The sequence below is a fragment of the Diadema antillarum genome, unplaced genomic scaffold (assembly GCF_040938485.1).
Source record: "Diadema antillarum isolate AM-2024a unplaced genomic scaffold, OU_Dant_1.0 scf00000072, whole genome shotgun sequence".
Classification (NCBI taxonomy): domain Eukaryota; kingdom Metazoa; phylum Echinodermata; class Echinoidea; order Diadematoida; family Diadematidae; genus Diadema; species Diadema antillarum.
Genome location: NW_027270961.1, coordinates 1,571,219 through 1,596,774, shown reverse-complemented (window position 1 = coordinate 1,596,774; position 25,556 = coordinate 1,571,219). Strand labels below are relative to the sequence as shown.

Here is a 25,556-nt window from a genome sequence, read left to right as displayed (position 1 = left end):
CATGAAAAAGAACATTGTTACATTTGATTTACAAGACAAGATTCAACTATAAATGCTTTAATCTAGACAAATGATATGGAAAGTGGGTTCAAATACAACAAACATCTGAAGCTCTTAAAAATAACAAGACTGTCCTTTTTTATTGGCCCCCAAACACGGATTCATATGGTCATATCTTTGCCAACATTGCCTATAAGCACAGTATATGCAAGTATGTACACGGATACTAGTATAATGTTAGGGTTGATACACTTGTGTTCGTAACTAAATTGAAATATGAGTCTATTTCTTCTCTAGCCAGGTACATAGAGAATGAAATGTAGTACAAACTGTACAAATCATTAAATTGATTGATATCAAGTCAGATTCTACCTCTGACACAAAGGAATGCTTGTTTAATTGTTAAACTTGGAGAGACATACTGTATTCAATCATTCTGAATGGCCAGTGTTATGAAATAGGGGAAGCACATGTACATCATCCATCACTGTGAACTTCACTTTCAGACTTCAGGGGGGTGTTTCATCAACGATAGTCAGCTCTGACAAGTTGTCAGCGCTGACAATTTTAGCCAAATCCTTGGTTTTGATTGGATGAGATGCTCTGGTCACTGACTGTTACTATGGTGATTGTCAGCACTGACAACTTGTCAGCACTGACAAACGTTGATTAAACACCCCCCAGAAGACAACATTCCACAGCTAGTCTCCCTAGCTACCCAAACTATGTCATAAATTTGAGTTGTACCTGCTGGTAATGACTGATTTCAAGGACCATAATCACTGCAAGTGTTGATGGCAGCATTACCGGGTCATTGTACTTGAAGCCACACGTTAAGGAAGAGTTGATTCAGCTCCTGTTGCTAGGTGATAATCCTGGAGATCAGAAACTTTCACTGCAGGACACCTCACTGTCTGACTGATTGCCTTTTGCTGGAGCAGCCTCCTCCTGTAACATTAAAGGTATAATTTACCATTTGCAGATGAAACAAAAACCCAGCATTAGCGCTTCAAAATAGTTCTGAAATGTGTGTTAGGGAGAGAAATAACCTCTGTAAATTTAAATCTGTAAAATCTATGTTAAGTATCACTAAACAAACAAAATGTGAACAATAGTTATAATAAGAATGTTTCCAGACTAGAAGGTCTACAGTTATGGTTTATTGAGAAAAATACTGATATCTCCTTGTACTTAATAATGATAATAATAATATTAATAATAATATTAATAATAATAATAATAATAATAATAATAATAATAATAATAACCAATATCTATATAGCGCTCTTTCTTAACAGATGCAAAGTGCTTTAACAACTTAAACAAAATACAAGAAATCAACAATATTTACTAAACAAAACAAAACAGAGAAAAAGGACAAAGCAAAACAAATAAACAATGACTTTACACTTGTCAGATCACTAGCAGTGGAATAAAGTAAGAGCTACAAAAAGGTTTTACTTTTGGAACAGATATTTTATGATTTATAGCAAAATTTTTACATGGAAGGATGTTTCGTGATACAAGAAACCTACATATATGCATCAAATGTGATATCTTGAACATTTTTTTTTTTCAAATCACTACTACTCCCAAAGGTAAACAGGACCTTTAACAGTACCTTGATGATAACTACAATACTGAATGCTTTTAACGACAACTGTTAATAAGAAGCTCCACCAAACATTACAAATACACAAATATATCAACAGAGGGTGATGCATAACAAAGCACAGACCATAGAAAATAGAGAACAAAAGTAAGGCAAACATTGCGTTGGAATGGCCATAATGACCAGTATTGTGATAATATGATTAACTAAGAAATATCACTACGGCGACTGGTATGCCTCCGCCATAATGCATGGTTCTCCTAATATTTTTATAGTACAATGTCTTGACGATGTGTGATGACAGTTTCACACAATTGGCAAATATTAGAATGACAGGTTTGCCACAAATGTGCTGAATGTTCACTTTCCTAGAACTAGGTTCAATTGGATGAATGATTAAAACGTCAGAGTGCAGGTATTTGAGGAACTGATGATTTTTACTTGACTTTTGACCCTTTTATAAGTTAATGTATTGTGTAATTTTCAAGGTATTGAGAAAAAGTATAATTTCAGTATCAAATGGTAAAATAGTATTATCTAAACCTGGCCTTTGACCTTTGACCTCACAGCTCCAAAGAGAATCACTGTCAGGTAGAACATGCATAAATATGTAAGTTTCACGATGATACCTTGAGTTACTTTCGAGATATGGAGGAAAAAGTGCAATTTAGTACTTTCACTTGACCTTTGACCTTTTGACCTTTGACCTTTTGGCAAGAAACTTCCCACAGAATATATATTGGGTAATACATGCATACATCAAGTTTTAAAAAATCCTTCAGGCATTGCATAAATATAAGGAAAGTAGTGATATTTTGAGGAGTTGACCTTGACCTTTGACCCCCTGACCTTTGACCCATAACCCCCAACTTCCCTAGATAATCACTGCCCATCGGTACATGCATATATACTAAGTTCCATGAAGATACCTTGAATGCCTTGATATGGAGAAAAACATGAAATTTCAACCTTTTTTTCACAAAATAATCTGTGACCTTTGACCTTTGACCTTTGACCCCGTGACCCTAAAATCCAAACAAAGTATTATCCCCCCAGGATATACCCTCAAGTTTGATGCAAAACCACCTCACGGTTCTTGAGATGTTGACAAAAACAAAACGGGATGGACGTACGGACGGACGGACGGACGGACAGACGGACGGACGGACGGACGGACGACCCGAAAACATAATGCCTCCGGCCACTTCGTTGGTGGAGGCATGATAAAAAACATTTTGGGATACTTGAAATAATAACAATGACTTTCGTTTGGAGACTTTCTGAGTATTTCAATTCAATGCAATGGCTATCAATTAACTTAGATGCTTAAGTTTTGAGAACTGCTTTCAGATCCATTTATAAAAAGACAAGCATTATTTCATTTCTTTCAACAATAGACATAGTAACAATCTCCAGGTTATGGTAGTCTTATCCAACTGAAAACTAGTCTCAAGTATACTCGGGCAGGAGTCTACAATGACAGTGTGTTATAGCAAAATCAGCTCATCCTCAACGGTTTAATCTAGGAAAGAATTACAGAAATATCTGTATTCATATCTTTTTACCACCACTAGAATGATTATCACTTGAGGAGGACAACTCAGACTTGGTGGTTCCAGTGCTCACTTTAGCATAACAGGCTCAAATACAGAACATTAACAATCTCTCTGGCAGCATTCAAAATTAAAGCACTTTTACCAACATTTGAAAATCATTTTGACTTTTTCAAAAGATTATTTTCTAACTCCACACAAAACTGGCCGTTGGAGGAGAATATGGAATATGACAGAAAATCTCAATGGGGTTTTGTAAAAACTAAAGTATAAAGACTACATTACAAATGCTACACAATGTTATTCAAAATCAGAGTATTTCCACTTATCTCTTTGCCTCTATAACTTTACTGAAAAGTATCCCATAAGAATGATGCATTCTAAAGCAATCCCTGAACTAGAGTGTCATCACAATTAACAATTAAAACTTGATCATGCAATGAAAGCAAATATATCTCATGCAAATTTTCCAACATGACTTTCTACTGACCTCTTTGTCACCTTCATCATCACTGTCATCTGAAGAGAGCAGCTGACTTCCCAAATCGCCATCCTCCTCCTCCTCCTCTTCATCTTCCTCCGTGTCTGCACGCGACATCTGGGACGGAATCTCATCTCCCTGTGTTACAGAGAAACAGAGGATACAGAGGGCACACAGCTGTCTGAATAATGTCAACTGAAACACAACTGGTTATTAGTTAACTCAAAATGTTGTATCAAACAATGAAACAAGTATGAATGAATGGGTAGTCAAAGATTGGCATTAGTCTAATGATGGAAAGAGCGCTAGTCTACATTTCAGGATGTCTTTTTTCTGTTATCTTTGCTAAACATATATATCTTTACATTGCAAGAAAAAGAAAAGCTCTTTAGGATGAAATCTACCAAGTCTTAGGTATCTAACAGGGCAAAATCCATAAAAGAGTACCTCACATGACCTCACAATACCATTGAGAAGAAAGATTTGTAGAATATTAGGGACATACTGTACCTTCAAGTCTCTGTTCTTTAAATTGCCGACCCAAAATGCATCGAGACAGTTGTGAAGCGTAAGCATGGCTTTGACTCGGTACACAAACTGCTCCAAAAGTTTCTTCATTTGTGGCACATGGCTAGTCAAAGCAATGTCCTTGGCAACCTGATGTGGGCAAAGAAATTCAGTGATGACACACAGCATATAAAGAATAGCACTGTCTTAACAACCTGATGTGGGAAACAAACACTCAATGACAGACAGTATGGAGAATGGATCTCCCATGTAGCCTGTATGCATCAAACAGGCATGTGCGGTTCATCATGTATTTTGAAGTAAATATATTTAAAGCTAATGAAAAGTATGAGTCCATTCTTTTCCAAATACATATCTTTAAAAAATCATCAGTAAAAGTGAATATGTGACCCGCTACAACAAAAGGATCCGAAAGTCAGTGGAGGACACTTTTCTGAAAATGGCATGACATTATTCCCATACTCTTTTACTTTAATTTCATACATAGTACAACTCATAGGAATATTTGGTTGCGGAGATATCGATGGTTTTATCAGCGCATGTCAAGTGGTTGAGGAAATCAGAGTTTTGAGAAAAACGCCTTCAAAGTTGTCCTACCGACGCTATCATGGTCAAGACAGTTTTCACCACTTGACAATAGAAGACATGCTCCTAGCGACCTCCGCCATGTTCATTCAAGCTTAGCGTTAGCGGTCCATGTACGACCAATCGGTAATCAGGATGCCATGCACAGACCAATAAGATCACTCCCTCGTTGCTAGGGGAGGAGTCTAGCTGCGGCGCTAAATTCAAATCTTCGGACACGTTTCTCTTACATTGAAAGTCGGAAAATCATTACCCTGAAAAACACTGATTTCTTGCCTTTCCATTGATCATTTAGCTTCGAAATTTCGGAAGATGACGGATAAAACATTAGACTACAAAATTACGCAAAAAACAGAAATCTGATTGTTTTGACCAATTTTGATGATGTGAATTCAAACTCGATTTTCTCGGCTCGGCCGTCAGCGACTTTAGGATCCTTTTGTTGTAGCGGGTCACATATTTGCAATATCTGGTAATGTGCATTCTGTGGAATATAGATATCACTATAAAAAAAAATGAAATAATAATTCATGTCTGCTGATTGGTATTTTGTTACGCATGATGACCTACTTTTTAGTTAATTGGCACTCAAGGTTTCCGGTTCAAAGCAAGAGACAGAAGTACAGGTTTAGATAATAACATATCTAAACTTGTACAATTTCGTTCATTACAGTGTGTTTTGAAGACAGATTTTTATGTCTTCTTTTTCGTCTTCTTCTTTTATGATGTATGTATTTTCAGTCGTTTGCTTTGGTGCAAAGCGCCTTGAGCATTTAATCAGAATGGAAAATGGAGCTATAGAAATTGTATGTATGTATTATCAATATTGCATGATATCATTATTATACAATATATAATATTGCGCCTATTAGCACATCCTTCATACGTTGGTATAATAAATGCCTTACCTTGGAGTGACTGCAAACATGCTGCAGAGATCTCGTACCCTGCTGCAATATTTTCAGCAGTGACTGAACATCATCCCTCTGTGTCCTGAACAACTTATCCATGAGGGGCATCCCCTGCCGTAGGAAGACTTCCAGGAAGACACGCCCATACTGGGGATGAGAAGATCAGGGGGAAAAAAATTAAGCCATCTCGATATATTTCACACATAAGTGAGGAAAAATGCAACTAAATACAGCTTCATACAACTCTCAACTGAAGTCAAGCAATTGGTATTTATTCATCACTTCAATGTCTTCAAGTTTCAACAAGTTTCACAGTAAATATCATAGCAATATTGAATAAGGTTAACATCAGGCAACACTGTCTTACTACCATGTGTCATCTACGGTGCTACTGGAGTTGAATGTGTCAAAGGTTTATCCTGTCATACATAAACAGTTATAAGGAAAAACAACAAAATCAAACAAACAAATATATCTATTATTCATGAGGCAATGAACAATATCTCACTGAATGCAGCTAAACGACACTTGCATACAAACAAGACTCAAGACACATTATGGTGAGTCTACCTTAAGGAGTGACTTTAAGTTGGTCCTCATATCAAAAGCCTTGATGATGCCAACCAGTCCTCCAAAGACCTTGACCGCAGACCTCCAGCGGTCAAAGACTTCTCCCTGGTCATCAGCTGATGACTGGAGAGATGGCTGAAGACGCTGGACATTAGAGACCAGTTCCTTCAGCATGGTGTGATAATAACAGCTGAGTGAATTCCTGATGGGAGAAGGGAAACCATGCAATCACTACATATCATCATAACAAAATAAAACTTTTTCATTCCTATTTTGCCTTCTACAGCACAACAGACTTAAACATGATTAACTGCAATGTCATTATGTAGCTAAAGATGTTCATACTTCCTGTTCATTCATTATTCTGACATTTAATAGCAAGGTTCATCTTTTATCCTCATTTACAAATTTGTACTTTGAATCAGGCTAACAGAGCTTCTTGTGTAAAATGAAAAACCATAACGATTACTAGGTATGAGCCAGAGGAAATAAGCATATTAAAGGGGAAAACATGTTTAGTTAAGATGATCAGGGGTGATGGCAAATAACCAAGGGAAGAAGGTGGAGAAGTATTTTCTTTCAACCGTTCTGAGGCTTTTCTTTTTTCAAAGTAAACTGAGGTGAAAAAAAATTAAAAGATATTATACTTAATTCATCTTCATTCATTATCCATGCATGACAGATATAAAATACATACATACCCTTACCCCCATCCCCTCAAAAAACAAACAAACAAACAAAACAGGGCAGGACTGATACAAAATAAATCCATGCCAAATAGATAAAGTTTAGTTTCCTTTAATTTGGAGAAATATCTGTATCATTCTATCTACCTGCTGAGAGTTGGGAAGAGGGCTGATACTATATTCTTATTTCCTTGGAGTAACTCTGGAATGGCTTCAGTGGTCAACATCTCAATGGTGGACAGCGGATCCTCCACATGGTGTAGATAGGTCCTGTAGCAAACACATAGAGATTGACTCATCTCCACAGTGAATGGTACACACCTTCACACACTATCAAGTTGAAGCATACTAAAACAAAAACACTGATATCTGTAACTGCAGCCATAGCACAACTTCTCTACACAATTGCAGACAATGGTAAGAAAGAGCATGTTTTTGTTCTTGTTTTTTTTTTTCATTCTGGATTTATTTCATTCAGTGATATCAGAATTCCTCAGTTGAATAGTTGTGAAAAATAATCTATGAAATAAGAGAAGCGGAGAACCAGGTAGACATTCATTTTCTACAACTTCCTGCCATATTCATTGTCTATTGTGATCTCTGACTGGCCACATGACATATCTCACTTTCTTAATTTGTTTTGATATGAAACTCGGGATGCAATCTGAATTGATTCTAAAAATATATGGGAGACACATAATTCAAATTTTTGATTTCTCACAATGAAAACTTAGGGCATGTTTGGGACAAAGAAATTAATACATAACTATACTTGTAACAACCACATCAGAATCCAGCCTAATTTTGAACAAGAAACAACATCTACATGCAACAAGTAATGATAACAAATAAGAATTATTAAACTTATGACAGCATATCAAATTAAAACAATGACAAACAAACAAACAAACTACACTTTGGACAAAAGTGCTAAGCCATAGACAATATTTGATACTATATTTGAAATGCCTAGACTCACTCTAAGACTTGCTGCAGCTGTTCATTGTGCTCTGCTCCTTTCAGTGGAAGTCCATCTTCAGACATCCAATCTCTCTTCAGCAAAGACTCAGCCAAAGAAGCTGAAACACAGATTTTTGTCATCATACAGGGTCAGTCATGATAATGATAATGATAATGATAATGAATAACATTTATATAGCGCTTAATACTGATGTTTCTAAGCGCATCAAATCGGGGAAAAAATAATATATATAACGTAAAAACAAAATACAGCATTATGTACATATTATAATAACGACAGCAACAACAACAACAGCAAAATTAAGGTTGTGTAAACAGATGAGTTTTCAACAATGACTTAAACCTATCAACATTTTCAGCGTTACGAATATAAAAAGGGAGTTCATTCCAAAGAAGTGGGGAAATAACTGAAAAGGCCCTATCACCATAACGTGTACAGGTGCGGGGACCACGTGATAATTGGAGAGCGGAGGAAGAACGAAGAGAACGGGTTGAAGTGGAGGAGCGGAAGGAAATTAAATCTGTAAGATAAGATGGGGCAAGATTATTACATATCTTGTAAACAATAAGGAGGATTTTAAAAGTGATACGTTGATGGATGGGGAGCCAGTGGAGGGATTGGAAAAATGATCTAGAATTCTTCAAAAACATGCATTCAAAATCACAGGAAGAATGGTGTTCTGGTGTGACAGACTATGCAGCAACAAATCTCATCGTGTGAAGCGATATCCTCTCGTTTTACACATATCTGACTTGTTAAACTATAGCAACACAAAAACGTGAGGCAATGTAACATTGGTACAGTTTACTCCTGTTGAAATGAACAGTTACAATTACATTCCGCTTACAACAAAGTAAAGATTCAGGCAGAACATTATCTGCTCTATGTTTCATATTGTTTATTTGTTCGGTTACAAAGAAATTTCAATATAATGAAAGAAAACTGCTGGTGACCAGTGGTCCCACGGACTTTGTTATAACGGGAGTCCACTGTAGTCACAAAATCAACTGATAACCAGTCCTTCAAGGTGCCGTCATACAAGCACAATATTTTGCCTCAATTACTTCAGGTCTCTTATCCTTTTATATTGCATTTATAAATGATGGAAGATGATGTTTCTAGAGGTATTGTATTGAAATATAAATGCTTCAGAACATGCTTGGTCCACTGGCCTTGATCTTAAAGGGGATGGCTAGTAACTGATCAGTGGGAATCAGTGGGAATGCTGGGGGATGATTGTTCCGATCCTTGTGGGATTCATTTAAGAGTACATTATATATCTATTGTTGTGTGAAAATAATTTGCTTCAGAATGGTCTCATATTCAAATGATGTGCAGTTTAATGTTTCCAGGTTAGCATGCCTGTACAGTGACGGGGCATTAAACTGCACATTACTTGAATATGAGACCATTCTGAAGTAAATAATTTTCACACAACAATAGATATATAATATACTCTTAAATGAATCCCACAAGGATTGGAACAATCATCCAACGGCATTCCCACTGATTCCCACTGATCAGTTACTAGCCATCCCCTTTAAAAGCATGTTAGACTCACAGCTGTAATTCTCACAGTTTGACAGAATTTTACCAATGTTTTATTACTTTACCAACTTGTTATTACTGTACAGTAGTATGATCTCCAAATCTGACATATGAATATATCTTTAGCTATCCCAAATGCTTTCACTTGATTCCTTTAATCAACCATGTTATTCACTTCATCACATGCACTTGTATTCACCTTGTACTCCCTTGATAGTTGTGTGTATTATGGTGCTAAGGCCAAACGAACAACAATCTGACTGACACACACCCACAAATGCCTCTGACTTCACCAAATGATACAGGCACAAGAGTAAACTTCTTTTATTTTTCATCATTAGTAGGAGAAATCACTGCCGTCCACTCTTATTCTAGCATGTTTCATTAAAGAGAAGAGGATGGAAGAGTGATAATGAAGTGGGCACTCAAAGAGAGCTAACATTGACTGACCTATTTTCTTGCTGGCCTTGCCTGTGGTTCCCCTCTTGTTCAGAGTCATAAGAATGGAGAGAATGGTGACTCCAATGCCAAGCTTTGGCACAGTGCCAGAGAAGTTCTCTATGTAGTGGAAGGCATTTCTGGATAGACATGGATACCGGGTTAAATACCATCATCGAATCAAAGCAGCTTCTATGACATCTGAAAACACAACAACAACTTTTTGCCTTCATGTACGCACATCATGTTATTGGCTTAGGTCGGGCAGTGATGTGGTTAGTGTCTACATGCTGGAATGATGCATTAATATTCCGAGGTGATCTTGCCATATGAGTGTACTGTGTTGGATCATGCGTGACATGTAACCATGGAAACTATTGCATACAGCACTTTATCCACATTACATCTGTTCACAGGAAACAGCAAACAAGAGACCCGCGGGTCTAGCGCTCACCTGAGTATCGCAAGTTCACCTTTCACGCAGTCACTAATCTAAATTAAAATTTGACCAGGCATTCTCAAGTAAAAGATGAAAATGTACAATAAGGGCCCAATTTTTTTAAGATTCCTTAATTTGGGGGGATTGGGGCCCCCTGGGGCCCTCTGGGTGGGGCATGGTGCCCATTTTGATAAATTGAGATCCTGACCCCCTAGGGATGCTACCTGCCAAGTTTGACAAAAATCCATCATGAGATTTTCAGGAAGAAGATGAAAATGTACAATTCAGGCCCCCATTTGGACCCTTCCAACCACCCCCCCCCCCCCTACCCAAGAGGGGCACCCCTGGATCTCCTATGAACAAACTTGAAACTACAGTCATTAATGTACTCACTCATGATATTATCTCAGCTCTATAACTTCTGATTCTAGAGATTTATAAAGATTCCTTCATTTGGGGGGTTTGGGACCCCTGGGGGCCCCCTGGGTTGGGCATGGTGCCCATTTTAACAAATTGAGATCCTAACCCCCTAGGGATGCTACCTGCCAAGTTTGGTGAAAATGGGTCATGGGGTTTTCAAGAAGAAGATAAAAATGTACAATTTAGGCCCCATTAGGACCCCTCCTCACCCCCTCCCCTGGGTACCAAGGGGGGCACCCCTGATTCTGCCATGAACAAACTTGAAACTACACTCATCAATGTACTAACTCATAGTATTAACTTAGCTCTATCACTTCTGGTTCTAGAGAAGAAGATTTTTGCGGATTCCTTAATTTTGGGGGGTTTGGGCCCCCTGGGGGCCCCCTAGGTGGGGCATGGTGCCCATTTTAACAAATTGAGTTCCTAACCCCCTAGGGATGCTACCTGCCAAGTTTGGTGAAAATGGGTCATGGGGTTTTCAAGAAGAAGATAAAAATGTACAATTTAGGCCCCATTAGGACCCCTCCTCACCCCCTCCCCTGGGTCCCAAGGGGGGCACCCCTGATTCTGCCATGAACAAACTTGAAACTACAGTCATCAATGTACTAACTCATAGTATTAACTTAGCTCTATCACTTCTGGTTCTAGAGAAGAAGATTTTTGCGGATTCCTTAATTTTGGGGGGTTTGGGCCCCCTGGGGGCCCCCTAGGTGGGGCATGGTGCCCATTTTAACAAATTGAGTTCCTAACCCCCTAGGGATGCTACCTGCCAAGTTTGGTGAAAATGGGTCATGGGGTTCTCAAGAAGAAGATGAAAATGTACAATTTAGGCCCCATTAGAACCCTTCCCCACCCCCCTCCCCTGGGTCCCAAGGGGGGCACCCCTGATTCTGCCATGAACAAACTTGAAACTACAGTCATCAATGTACTAACTCATAGTATTAACTTAGCTCTATCACTTCTGGTTCTAGAGAAGAAGATTTTTACAGATTCCTTAATTTTGGGGGGTTTGGGCCCCCCTGGGGGCCCCCTGGGTGGGGCATGGTGCCCATTTTAACAAATTGAGTTCCTAACCCCCTAGGGATGCTACCTGCCAAGTTTGATGAAAATCGGTCTTGGGGTTTTCAAGAAGAAGATGAAAATGTAAAAAGTTTACGCACGACGCACGACGGACGACGGACGACGCACGACGGACGACGGACGACGCACGACGCACGACGCACGACGCACGACGCACGACGGACGCCGGACGAAGGGCGATCGCAATAGCTCACTTGAGCCTTTGGCTCAGGTGAGCTAAAAAGATCAAAGGTATGAGATAAATCCCAAATGAAACCTTTAGAAAATGGTGTCAACAGCAAAAATGCAGTGTGATACATGGTATTTCCAAGTCAAGAAAAATATTGTTATTTCACTCATCAGTGTGTTGATTTCATCACAGCTACTGCACTCAGTGAAGGTTTTTCCACAGCTTGTCCTCTTACATAATGGTGCTGTATGTATCTAGATGTTAATTGCAACAAATTTCACTCTATTATTTTGTTTTGTTACATTTATCTTGTCAATATTGATGTTTCTTTTCATTATGTTACTTTATACCTGCAAACTACCTCACTTTTTCAAGAAATTATAATTTTGTTTTCCTGACTAACTACATGTATATGCAATCATTATTATTCCATTAAGGTTAGTGTTACATAAAAAGTAAAAACAGAAAAAGAAATGACATACTTGAGAATCTCTGCTTCTGAGAAGGTCGTCTTCCCTGCATCAGCAATACGAGAACTCAGTGTGCTCAGAGCTTCTTCTATCATACTCTGGTTCTCTGATGATACAAAACCACTCCTGTAAAACAGTGAACATTCCAACATACAAAGATCATTGTAGACAATATCAAGATCATCTGTATAATTATATGCAAATATCTCATAACGGAGCACTGAATATCCTCATTCTCATTTAGTAACTTCTATCTCCACTATCATGAGAAGCACACAGCATCTTGCCTGTTGTAGACTTGAGGATGAATGCATCACATACTATTTCTGTCACTCACAAGATTGCAAAACATAGCAACTTTTAACCTTTTGAGGACGATTTGATTTTGCTACAAGCACTTCCCATAGATAAGTGCCCGAGTATACTCGGAACTTATCCTCAATGGGTTAAAATTAAATTTTGTAACTCCTAGTCCTACAGTACTCGTATCTACACTACTCTTTAATGGATTTGGGATATTGGAGTTTTCAGCTATTTAGATGCATCATCAACAGTTAATTCATTGCAAATTGGTACTCTCTTCTCTGGCAGAGCAAAAGCAGAAACATGTTACACAGATTACATTTGTTTTCAGTGAATGAATTTTGCATATATGGTGGGTTTTCATGGAAGGATAATTGATAGATTAAACGAGAACTTACCTGTTTGTAGTTTGATCTCAATTATATGAGTAATATTACGGAAGGGATTACGTTGACAAGAGAGACCCGCTGACGCATGCGCAGATTCCCCAATATTCGTAGAAAACCGGTCATGGCTAACGAAAACATAGATCAACGAGAACTTTCCACTGTAGTTTGAATACACAGGGAGGGAAGGGAGGGACGTAATCCCTTCCGTAATATTACTCATATAATTGAGATCAAACTACAAACAGGTAAGTTCTCGTTTAATCTATCAATTATACTTCGTAATTCCGTCAGGGATTACGTTGACAAGAGATTTTAAAGCCGTTAGCCATGAACGGCCTATGTAAATTAATGGCGTATCTATGCAGTAGGTATTTACACGTTGTACCTGCATTAAATGGCCCTGTAGTCAATGTGGGGCTGGCTGCCATTAATTCTGGTGGTACAGCTGTGGATTGCTTTTGCTCAGGATCACAGCTGCAGCATAACTTCACCTCGTTTCCAGTGGTTTGTTGTAGAAATTTCTAAATGTCCTTTCTCCAGCCCAGCCTGCTTGTGCCAGAATTTGACTGATGGGCAAATCCGCACACCTTGCGGCTGATGTCGTAGCTGCTCGGGTAGAGTGGGCTGCGTAAACCTGAGTATTTATCCCTGCAGCTGAAAGCGTGCTCTTGATCCACCTGGCTATGGTTTGTGATGTCACGCGATGATGAGGCTTCTTGAAGCTAATGAACAGGTAGCGCTCCTTGCCTCGTAATGTGCTTGTTCGCTTGATGTAGTGCTGCAGATAGTTCACCACACACAGTCGTCTGTCTGGTGGGAAGGCCCTCATCGACAAATTGAGGTTAGCGTTTCCTGGCCTGCTGTGCTTTAAGAGGTCCTTGAAAACAAATTGCGCACCGCTGGTTTTTAGCTGCATGTGGTCGAGGTGAAGATTGTGCAGCGACTGTACTCTCTGCGCAGAAACTAAGGCCATTAATGTGCACAGTTTCCAGGTCAACACTTTCAAAGAAAGTGTCTTTGCAGGTGCCCACCTACGAAGTTTATTAAACACTATGTTCACATCCCAAATCTCACGATATCTGGGTAACGGTGGGCGAAGATGAAAAACACCTTTAACGAAACGCGAAATGAGTGGATGTTTTCCAACTGGACAATTATCCTCCAATATCAAAAACGAAGAAAGTGCACTACGTGCACTGTTGATAACACTGTAACTACAACTTTCATCATAAAAAAGAACACTTAAAAATTCCAGCACGTCCTTTGCTTGTGCTGTTAGATAGTTCAAACTACGCTTTGTACAAAAGGACTTCCATTTCCTGATGTAAACCCCATACTGCTTTTTTGTAGATTTTCGCCACGATGCTGCGATGATGTCAACTGTTCTTGAATTCAGTCCATCTCTGCTTAGGGGTTTTCGCAGCACCTGAAACAGAGCAGATCAAGTCTGTCATGCAGGGGGTGAGGTTCTCCCGTTCCCGGGAGCGTAAGCAACTTTGCACTATGTCTTAATAACATTGGTCTTTCAGTGGTCAGGGACATTAGTACAGGGAACCATGGTTGGGTGGGCCAGTTTGGTACAACTACGATGCCTTTTGCTTTGTCCTGCCTAATTTTTTGTAGGCATCTTGAGATAAGACAGAAAGGAGGAAAGGCATAGAAATCCAATGGACCCCAATCGAGTGTGAAGGCATCTACATTTTCTGCCTCTGGGTCTGGCTGCCATGCTACATATCTTTCTACTTGTTTATTTAGCCTTGATGCAAACAAGTCGATTTCTGGGGTACCATAGTGACTGGCAATTTCCTGGAATTTTGCTGGATTTAGCATCCATTCAGACCCATCATTAAACTGTCTTGACCTGTGGTCCGCTTCTACATTTAATTTTCCAGGAATGTGGGACGCAGTGATCCAAATGTGCTTATGTATGCACCATTTCCAAATTTCTTTTGCGGCATCATTACAGTTAGGGGACTTAACGCCTCCCATGTTGTTTAGGTATGCTACAGCTGTAGTGTTGTCTACACGCAGCAAAACATGCACATCTCTTAGTTCTTTGCAGTACGACTTGAGACCATGCCCAGCCGCAACTAATTCAAGATAATTGATGCCACTATGCTTTGCATTATGTAGTTCCTTCTCACTCCATCTTCCCCCAGTACTACTGTGGAGGTTTGTGGCGCCCCATCCTGCCCCACTGGCATCTGAGCGCAATTCTAGATCTGCTTTCTTTCTTTGGATTGGTGCGAAGGCAGTGTGAATGTTCTCTACCCACCACTGAAGCTCCTGTTTTGCTTCGGTGGATAGTTCCATTTTTCTATCAAAGTGACCTTTGTTTGCCTTCAGAGCTTGAATTTTGTCTTTTTCCAGTTCACGATAGAACAATGGACCATACTGTACTGCCGGAAAGCTTGCTACAATCTTTCCGATCACTCGTGCTACTTGCCTAATTGAAGGTCTATTCATATGTAGCAAGTTAGCGCACAGATCTCTGATTTCTGTCATTTTTTCTTCTGGCAGACTGATAGACATTTCTACAGTGTCAAGCATAAAACCAAGGAATTTTATTTTCCTGGTCGGATAGAGCACTGATTTTTCTGGGTGCACCACAAACCCAAGATGTGTGAGAAGGCTTACTGTTGTAGCTATGGATTCCTTCAGTTTCGCTTCACTTTCACTGATCAGTATGGTATCGTCAAGATATCCAATAACGATGTGGCCCAATCTTCTCAGTGTTGCAAACACTGGTTTCAGTATTTTAGTGAACAAACGGGGGGCTGAGCTAAGCCCATTTGGCATTGCTTTGAATTGCCAACACTGGTCACTGAAAGTGAAACGTAGGAATTTTCTGTCTCCATCATGTACTGGGACTGAATAGTAGGCATCTCGAAGGTCGACTGAGGCTAAGAAATTGTTTGGAGATATCAATTCCAGTACTTTGTGAATATTGTCCATCTTGAAATGACGATACACAAGATACTTGTTTAACTCTGACAAGTCCAGAATTAACCGTATGCCCCCATTCTTTTTGGGGCGTGGGAATACATTGGAGATGAACTCTCCTTCCACATGACTGCATTGCTCAATAACATTTTTTGTCTGCAGATTTCTGATTTCTTCATGCACACGAGCATTGTCAATTGAATTTCTCCGAAAGGAGTGAGGATTTCTTGTGCTTGTAGGGGGGAATTTTCCCTCCTTAAATTCCAATTTCATGCCAGAAATTGAGTTCAGAATGAATTGATCATGTGTCACTGTCCTCCAGTTATTTCTAAATAGCCTCAGTCGACCTCCAATAGGCCTATCGTGTTTCAATGTACTAGATCTAGTGCCAAGTCTAGTGTGATTAGGTAAGCAGAGATTACTCACCGTTTCGGCGGTATCAGCTCCTACTTCCTCCGATGGGAGTGCCCCCCTCGCTGGGCTGTCTGTTGAGTTGCCTGGCTCGACGAGCTCAGCGTTTGTGTGTGAGGCGGTGGCTGCCTGCCCCTCCTGTTGTAATTCTGGCCTAAAAAAGGTCCAGCAGTAGATCCAGCTACCGGTCTGTTATATGCAGCATGCTGGAAACCGCGTCCTCTCTGTGGATACGGCCTACTGAGCGAGCGCTGATACGCCGCGATTGGTCTCGCCCTCCCTTGCGATTTCATGACTCCAGCTGCCGCTAGCTGTTGATCTTTCAAGTCCTTGACTTGTTTTCCTAGATCGTCTCCAAACAGTAGACGGGTAGCAGGGAGTGATTGCTTACACAAATGTGCAAATCTAGAGTTTATGTCTGGTTTGATCAGCTCCTTACGGAGACAGTTGAGCTCGAAATTCGCGTTGCAAATCAGAGCGAGGGCATCTTGCTGCGTATCAGACATGCGACCTGCTGAGAGCGATCTTGTGAACGCATTTAATCCCTTTGTAAGCGATTTTTGCACCCGTTGTAGCTTTAAATCCCGACTCTTGGTCGCTGGTGGCAGAAAATCCCAGATAGGCGGATTCACTTTGGGCACATCGATGAGCTGACAATTGTTTGGAGAGGGATACTTTCCAACCACATCCTCCAGAACTTTCAGTTCGAGTTGGTGAGTCATGAGATAGGTAGTCGACTTTGCCACTTCATCGTCTATTGGATCCCCAATGTCAGTGGGCATCGCGAATTTAGCTGCTATGGTGGGGATCTCAAACTGTTCCACTTGGGACTGCGGGATCTGCTCTGCGTGGTCGAATCCAGACGCAGTATCGTCGTCATGATCTATCATGTACATATCCAGTTGCCCAGTGGGCGAGTTATCCGGCAAGTTCATGTCCGCGTGTGGCGTGGTTGGATAGTATGCACCCCGCGTACTCATATCTTGCTCGCCACTGCCCGTGGCGGTCGCCATGTTGGCCGGCGAACGCGATGAATTTGCGGTCGCTTGTGGTAGAGCTTCGATAACTTTGGAAAGCAAACTTTCCATTTTGTCAAGCCTTTCGGCGAATTCAGTCATATGAGCAGAAGTTTTTTGCTGTGAAGATCCCGCTACGGTTTTGGCAGTACCTTTCTTCACCTTCGTATTACTGACCGACGAAGCGATCGTCTTCTTCGCGGTGTTACTGATAGCTACTGCGGCCTTACCGCTTGCGTGTTTTTCTACCGGGATACTGACCTTGCCGGTGCCCGGAACCAGCGGGCCAGCTTTAGCAGGCGCCGCTGGGGTTTTGGGAGAGGCAGCCGTGCTCGCCTCCATACCGATCGTTAATTTTTTGATAACGGAAACGTGAAATATAGTCTCGAAAGTGACTTACACTTCGACTAAGAGACTTTAAGTTTCAATATTCCACTAAAGCGCTAACCTATTCTTGAGGATCGCGCCGATATTTTCAGGGGAAAAAACGGGCATCCGAAGCCGTGCTTCAGTGCAAATGCGCCGTCAACGAATTGGGGAATCTGCGCATGCGTCAGCGGGTCTCTCTTGTCAACGTAATCCCTGACGGAATTACGAAGTATAATCACAAAGAATGAGGACCACAAACACAAAGTGACAAATGGTCTATAGCTATTCTACACAGAATTTTTAACAAATATATGTTTCACTTCATCTTTAACTATCATCAGCTTAATAATTGCATGCTCAATCATTCCATAATCATTTTCCCCCCTGATTTGTTACTTTTTCAGTAGGTAGGGAGCTGGGGTTATGTGTTACACTGACTCAAGAAGTCAATATATTGTAGATAGTGTTCAGTGAGTCCCCTGTGAGCCTTGGCTAGGGCAACCTTACCATGAGAGGATGGTATGGACAGCCTTGAGCAACAGGTGAAGACATCGTCCCATCTGACCAGCCTCCTCAGAGTTCCATCCTGGTCCATCAATCATCCCATCATTCTCAGCCATTAGGGCCTGGGCAATTATCCAAAGCAGATATAATCACAGTCAAGATATACAGTGTTTTTAATCAGTCATTCATAGTCCATATTATTGAGCAAATGTGCATTTAGCAATGTTCATATTATAAAATGGTGATATAGATCCTAATCACAAGACTGACTGACAGCTATCAAAAGACTAGTCTTTTACTTAGTCTTAAGACCACAATTTACTATTCCCTGAGCATCAGTACGCCAAGGACTAATATAAACAACTGCATGTCTGCACCGAGCTGCATTGTCTGGGTATTACAATTGCATTGTAATTGTTTATGTGTGTGTTTTAGTTAGCTTGAGACCAGGGCTGACTTAATGAATCTTGTGAAAATGGCTATCATGAATTTTATGTCATGTCAGTGTTTATAAAACAATTAGTGTAATCAAAACTGATTCAGGCATTAGTAGAATTATCAACACTCCAGAACTTTTGAACAGTATCAGGACAATTATCCACTGAGGACAATACCCCTAGCTAAATACCAATCTGTGATAGGGTTAGAGTAAAGATGGAGTTAAAGGTTAGGTTCAGGGCTTGAATTTATGTATGGGTTAAAATTAGGGACAGGATAAGGATTAGGGTCAGGGTTAGGCTTAGGGTCGGGGAAGGGATAAATGTCCTGGGGGTAATTGTCCGAAAACACTTCTGAATGGTTCAAAACACTGTCAGCTGAAATAAACTTTAATTTGGTGGAGACAGTCCCTTTCTCTGTCATAACATTGATACAGCTCAAGTCCAAACAGATATCACATAAGAGACAAAGAGAGATTGCAGGCAGACCTGAAAGAATCCACTGGTTGTCTCAAGATGTTGGCAGAGCAATGGAAGCATCTTGACAGCTTTCTTGGCCACCTGACACGGAGTCAGCTGATCTAGGTGAGAGAAGCCAACTGTCTTGTCCCATTTGGCCTAAATATGGAGATTAATTGAGTACAATAAACTGAACACACACAGCATGGCATTACTATAGAAAAATCTAGTTCCTTTCAGGCATGTAGTTTACTTTAATATCATGAGATGTATAGAAGTAGTTTTAATCAAAGTCAAGCAAAATATTTGCATTCATAAACATGGTATTCCAAATTTTCTGCTCAATTCAAAATCAAATCAAATCTTGGCAACAACAATGGAGTCCACATAATTATAATGTCTGATCATTACTACTGTATCTCCATACAAATGTTGAACTGGTGATCGACATATTCAGATCTCCAAAGAAAAAAAAAAAGAAGAATTGGTGAATGCGTGCTGGGAAAAGAAAATACTAACACTTGACAACAATGTTAGAGTCAGCAGGCCCTCAGTATATATAATTTCTAATTAAACATCAGAGTATATCAGGCATTTACCAAAGGTGCAATTTGCTACTGTAAAAGTTGATATCTTAGCGCGAGTAATTTTTTCGCATTCAGCCAGGTAAGATGGATTTCGTGTGTTTTTACATTAACAACTGGAACATATGGCGTGCAAAAATATTCACGTTTTATTTTTGCGCTTGCATCTGATTGTGCGAAATACGCAAAAATTTCCACTGTGAAAATTACCACTTTTACAGTACTTGTGAGATACATGTAGCAAACAGTAAAGTAACGACTTAATATGTTGTGAATTTGTATCACCACACAACAGGAGCCTTTCACAGTTGTCTAGTCAATCATTATCAAAGCTTCCTTACTTACAGTGCTGCTAACATTCACAAAATTACAAATCAGGATGATTTGACTTGAGCAATCAGGGAGATTCTTATGTGTTACAGGCATTTCAATGGCAAATATAACTCCCGAACAGGGAGATTTTAATACTCTCTTTCAATACATGGGAAGATATCAACATTTTCAAGAAGAATCCTGTAAAGTATGGAAACTTACCAGCCTTTTCCCTACACAATAATTCAGGAAACACCCTTGACTGATAGACATTAACCATAGGAATTTGGTAGACCATTCAAAAAAGGGTGAATGATGAATTAATTTTATGCAATCTTCGTGAAAATATAAAACATCTTTTGTCTTCATAAAACCTGCCTTTTAGATTAGATACTTACCTTGAGAAATGTCCTCCTACCAACTGATGCTGGAAGAGCATGGTCCAGTTTGTAGTTCAGATCTTCCAGGAGAAACTCCAACTCTGGTGGTTGAAGCTGGAAAACTTGCACATCCTGAATTGGTATTAGTGAAATTTGAAATTCTCATTTCTTGATGAATTATTGGTACTTGGATTAATTCTTATTTGCACTTATGACGTGTTTTTTTTTTCATGAAAGCTCGTTTTAATGACACTTCCTTGATGATATGTACAAATATTAGGTTGAAGAATCAGACATGGAAAAAGAACACATTGCAAATAATACATAATGATGAAATTGTCACTGCACAACCCTAATTCTAAATGCATGTTTAAGGTTGCAATGCAGTATAAAACAACACAAAATTACATAATTATAATAACAAAACAAGTAATATCACATCACTGTATAAGGTCAGAGCATTTACTCTCAATTATCGTTGTTAATTTTGTTAGTTTGTTATTTTTAGTGCAGAGCCTTGAGAAGCTAGACCTAAGTCTCAGTGTATCATCACAATAAAGAATAAATTATGGGTGTAATCCCATTTGACAAATTATGACATAGGGACTGGAAATGATGCATTCACAAATTATCTCTTGATAATGTCGACTGGACCTTGGAAATGTTTCTCACATATTTTGTATCAAAAAACTTTGATTTTTTCTCTTGGAAGGAGATATTAGTCAATGAGGAAAAACATGCATAAATTATTTGAGCAAAACCACAACAATACTAAGAGCATCGAATAGTGATTGAGATCTTCAGTGGTATCTAATACATATAACACTTTCCCATAACTTTGCTAAGGATGACAAGTTCTTATGCAACAATGAAAACAAAGAAGTAAACACCTTTATACTGATATCTGAATCTTCAAATTTTAGATTTGTTGCTATTGCTATTGATGGTGAAGCAGGTGTGGAACAATAGCCATGGGACCTAATATAACTCAGTGTCAACAAGGATGCTTTTTTTCAAAGTGCACATTGAGCACTTTTACTGTCATTCACAATGGTATAACATTGCTATCATTTGGTCTGCACTTGCTTCAATCAATCACCATTTTGTTTATCTGTCCTTTATTAAATTTAAGTGAATTTTCTCTGAAAATGTATCCTGCTGAATAATAAACATTCTTTTCTACTATGAAACGAGAAGCCCAAATTAACCCATTGAGGACGGTTTGATTTTGCTACAACACACATTTCCCATAGACGCTTGCCCGAGTACACTCGGGACTCGTCCTCAATGGGTTATTAAGATAAATATTGCTGCTTCGCGCACCATTAGAGCTTTCTGATTACAAAGTCATAATAAGAAGACTGTTAACTTTTGACCAGTATGTCAGTTGAGTAATGCATCTCGAGAGTCTCTGGAAAAATGGTAAGATAAGACCGGTCTCTATGATAAATGCTTAGTACACAAATCGATAGTTGCTGTTTAGTGAGGGATGACTAATACCTTGGTGTTCATTTCAGTGTCGAGAATGGTCTTGGATACAAGTCCACACCCCAGCACAGAGAAGACATCAAGATCCATCTCTCTCAAGAAGGCCCTAGATCTGGACCAGTCTACGACAACACTGGTAGAGTCTGACCCATCCTTTTTAGCTCCATCTTTGTTTGGTGAAGCATGTTGGGTGTCGGACACCTTGTTGTTATCTTGGGAGATGTAGTCATACTCAGTGAGGATAGTGCTGTTACAGGTGTCATCAGCTTTCTTCTTTTCACTGTGTAGGAGAATGACGCATGCAATATGAAAAGTCTGGTCCAGTAATGACGTATCATTTCACAGCTTCACATGGGTTCTAAAAAGTGTTTCACCAGCAATATATGCTCACTAATTTGAACAAATATTATGTCTTTGAAGCTGAGCTGTTCCACCTCTAATAATTAGGTAGGGAAGATGGTTTTTGCTTTGCACAATTCATGGCAGCAGAGCTACATAAAGTCAACATGCACAACAGTAGACTCCCAAGAGGAACTTTGACGAAGGAAAATGTGAACGTTACATAACTAGAAATGACATGGAAACTTTTCTTCAACAACAAACAAGCCTGCATCAAAATTCTATGAATGTAGCATAACTTGAGACACATATATACAATACATACAACATATTACAAGCAGAATTTTTCTCTGTATAAAATGAATGCTTGCTCGCTCTATGAAGATTTAACCCATTGTAGACTAGTCCAGAGTATACTCAGGCAGGTGTCTATGGGAAACATGAGTTGTAACAAAATCAGCACGTCCTCATTGGGTTAAGATATTTATTTACCTCTTGGACTTCTTGCCCTTCTTGCTACCTCTGGCCTTGCTTGATGAAGCTCCACTTGCTGCAGTGAGAGTCACACTCATCTCAGGCTTCTCACAGTCAAAGTTTGCAGGAGGAGGTACAAAGTCTGGTGTGGCTACAACCAGCAAATTACACAAGCATCAAGTATCACCCAAAGTTTGTGTCATTTGATATCATAGCTGATGACCATAACGAATGATCAAAACATGTAAATCTGGTTTAATGCCAGAATGTGTACATTATATTTTAATGCACTACACAAATCTATCATCATATTTTTTCCTTTTTTGGACAATCCCCCAAAAGAAGTATCAAAAATACTCAACTCATCAAGAAAACCTGTAACTGGTACTCATACACTTTCATTGTTGTAACTGTAATTCTTTCAGTAGAGTTGGAAAAAATATCCTCCAAAATATACCAAGACATATATCATCTCACTGTTTTTTCCACTTAACTGATTATTTTTAGACAACTCCAGACCACTATTTCTAGCAGTCATGTATACTGTTAGACAGTCACATACAAATGACCCTGCCCTTATGCCCTCACTTTGAAGGCATTTAAGAAATCAATATAACTTTAGACAATTCCATCTATCATCTCAACATTATGAGGGATAAAAGTTGACAGTGTTAGCATCAATAAGCATTGCAATGCATGATATGTGCAGGTTTTTTTAGTAAATCAGTGACTACAGCCATGTGACAATGCCATCAGAGACGATTGGATGAAATGCATCCAACCAGAGACTGGTCTCCTCAGGACTGGTCTACGGGAGACTGGACTCTCCCTCAGGAGGTCTGGTCTCCAGGAGACTGGACTCTCCCTCAGGAGGTCTGGTCTCCAGGAGACTGGACTCTCCCTCAGGAGGTCTGGTCTCCGGGAGACTGGACTCTCCCTCAGGAGGTCTGGTCTCCGGGAGACTGGACTCTCCCTCAGGAGGTCTGGTCTCCGGGAGACTGGTCTCCTCCTCAGCAGGACTGACTCACCATGGAGACATGACTGGAGGAGAGACTGAAGGTGAGTGATGTGTTGGAGTCTACCCAGCACCTTGCTACGCATCTCTGCATCTTGAAGGGAAGCAAATCCATTGATGGCCTGACGGGAGAGGAAAATCATTAGTCACATCAACAGGGCCCTTCATAAAGGGTTACCTGATTTCTGATTTGAACCATATTATATCAGAACAAGTCAGAGAAGTTATTTCCCAAGTTTATGCTTGGATGCATAACATACAAATATGGACGTTTAACAGATGCCAAATGAATTAAATGAAGGCAAATTACTGTACATGCTATATATTTAGCGAGCCTAATTTTTTCTTATCAGGACTTAACGATAATTTCGCAAGTGGTTAAATTTGCAATCGTGGAGTTTAGTACTGAACAAAAAAAAATATATGTGAGCTTGTCACATTCATGTCAGGATTAGAATTTTTTTTTTTTTTAAATTCACGAATAGCATCAAACCTGAAAAATTCACGAAAATAAAAACCTCATAAAATATATGGTGTATACAATAATTCAGGTAAAAGTACAGTTGGAGCACTCTTCAGTTTCAACAGTGAATCATAATTTAAAACATCTGTTCTAACATTAAGAGCTAACAAGGAGTGAGACATGCAGAAAATTAACTCACCATTCAGTACAAGTTCAGAAGGTCACAGCATAACAACAAAATAAGTTGCTGTTTAATTTTTCAATTTGTTTTTTGGTATGGATTTGTGTATCCAACAATACTGCAAGTGCATCACCATTGCACAATGACTAGGAGGGTGGGTACAAGTTGATCTAAAGGTCACTGACCTCTCTGAACCAGTTCAGACAGATGAAAAGGTTTGAGCACAGCATCTCCTTTTCTTGAGCTGACAGTGAGTGTATCTTAGCAACCACATCCTCCTTTGCAGAATAGAGAGGGCATCCAAGGAGAGCATCAATTCCCTCTAGGCTGCCATCATGTTGGGCGTGCTCACACACCCTCAACAGGCGGAAGTGAGGAGCCAGACTAGTCGGTGACACAAACCTGGTAATGAAGAAAGAGACTGTCATACCCAAAGCCTGTAGACCATACTCTACAAAGGGCTCTTTGCTCACTCAGAGCCACATACATCTACTTCACTCTTTTAGTCTCTGGGCAAAAAATCAAGGGTGTATACTTTCATAAAATGCAAATATCAATATCATATACCGTTACATCCTCAGGTACATCAAAATAATGATATGGTGTACTTGAATCCTACATAAATACAACATGTGAATTAGAGCATAGTACCAACCACCGTTCTCTATGTGACATAGTCTAAAGATGTCTAAATCACATGTGCTTGGTTTAACTATGATCTTCATCGATGACCATAAAAAGGAAGCTGAAGTGCTAGCTATGACTCCTCCACAACCTCACCTTTCCTTCTTCCTGCCCTTGGAATGCCCACTGGCCTGTAGTCTCTTGGCCTTGTGGAGGAGTGGCAGAAGATTGATGGCCACGCCTATTTGAGACTCCTCCCCCTCCAAGCTGTACTGCTCTCCCATTGGCAGACCATAGTCCCTAGGGGAAATATGGGTAGTCATTAGCAACACCCCTCAATCACCACACCTCCATGGAGATAGCTACCCTGTGTATCTGTGCAACAAACTTCTT

General features: G+C 39.7%; 1 protein-coding gene across 1 annotated transcript in view; it reads right to left on the bottom strand.

Annotated features, from left to right (window-relative positions):
- Nucleotides 1–853: 853 nt before the first annotated feature.
- LOC139717190 (Fanconi anemia group D2 protein-like) overlaps nucleotides 854–25,556 on the bottom strand; it is a 34,322-nt gene continuing 9,619 nt past the window's right edge. The window contains exons 13-29 of the mRNA XM_071628690.1: nucleotides 25,320–25,463; nucleotides 24,725–24,941; nucleotides 23,909–24,017; nucleotides 22,899–23,031; nucleotides 22,080–22,347; nucleotides 20,598–20,711; nucleotides 19,334–19,462; nucleotides 18,411–18,529; nucleotides 12,485–12,598; nucleotides 9,907–10,034; nucleotides 7,906–8,005; nucleotides 7,074–7,196; nucleotides 6,241–6,442; nucleotides 5,668–5,817; nucleotides 4,157–4,303; nucleotides 3,656–3,784; nucleotides 854–948 (exon numbers count right to left, since the gene is read on the bottom strand). Coding sequence (XP_071484791.1) covers nucleotides 883–948; nucleotides 3,656–3,784; nucleotides 4,157–4,303; nucleotides 5,668–5,817; nucleotides 6,241–6,442; nucleotides 7,074–7,196; nucleotides 7,906–8,005; nucleotides 9,907–10,034; nucleotides 12,485–12,598; nucleotides 18,411–18,529; nucleotides 19,334–19,462; nucleotides 20,598–20,711; nucleotides 22,080–22,347; nucleotides 22,899–23,031; nucleotides 23,909–24,017; nucleotides 24,725–24,941; nucleotides 25,320–25,463 — 2,392 coding nt within the window. The 3' untranslated portion in view covers nucleotides 854–882. The remainder of the gene's footprint in view (nucleotides 949–3,655; nucleotides 3,785–4,156; nucleotides 4,304–5,667; nucleotides 5,818–6,240; nucleotides 6,443–7,073; nucleotides 7,197–7,905; nucleotides 8,006–9,906; nucleotides 10,035–12,484; nucleotides 12,599–18,410; nucleotides 18,530–19,333; nucleotides 19,463–20,597; nucleotides 20,712–22,079; nucleotides 22,348–22,898; nucleotides 23,032–23,908; nucleotides 24,018–24,724; nucleotides 24,942–25,319; nucleotides 25,464–25,556) is intronic.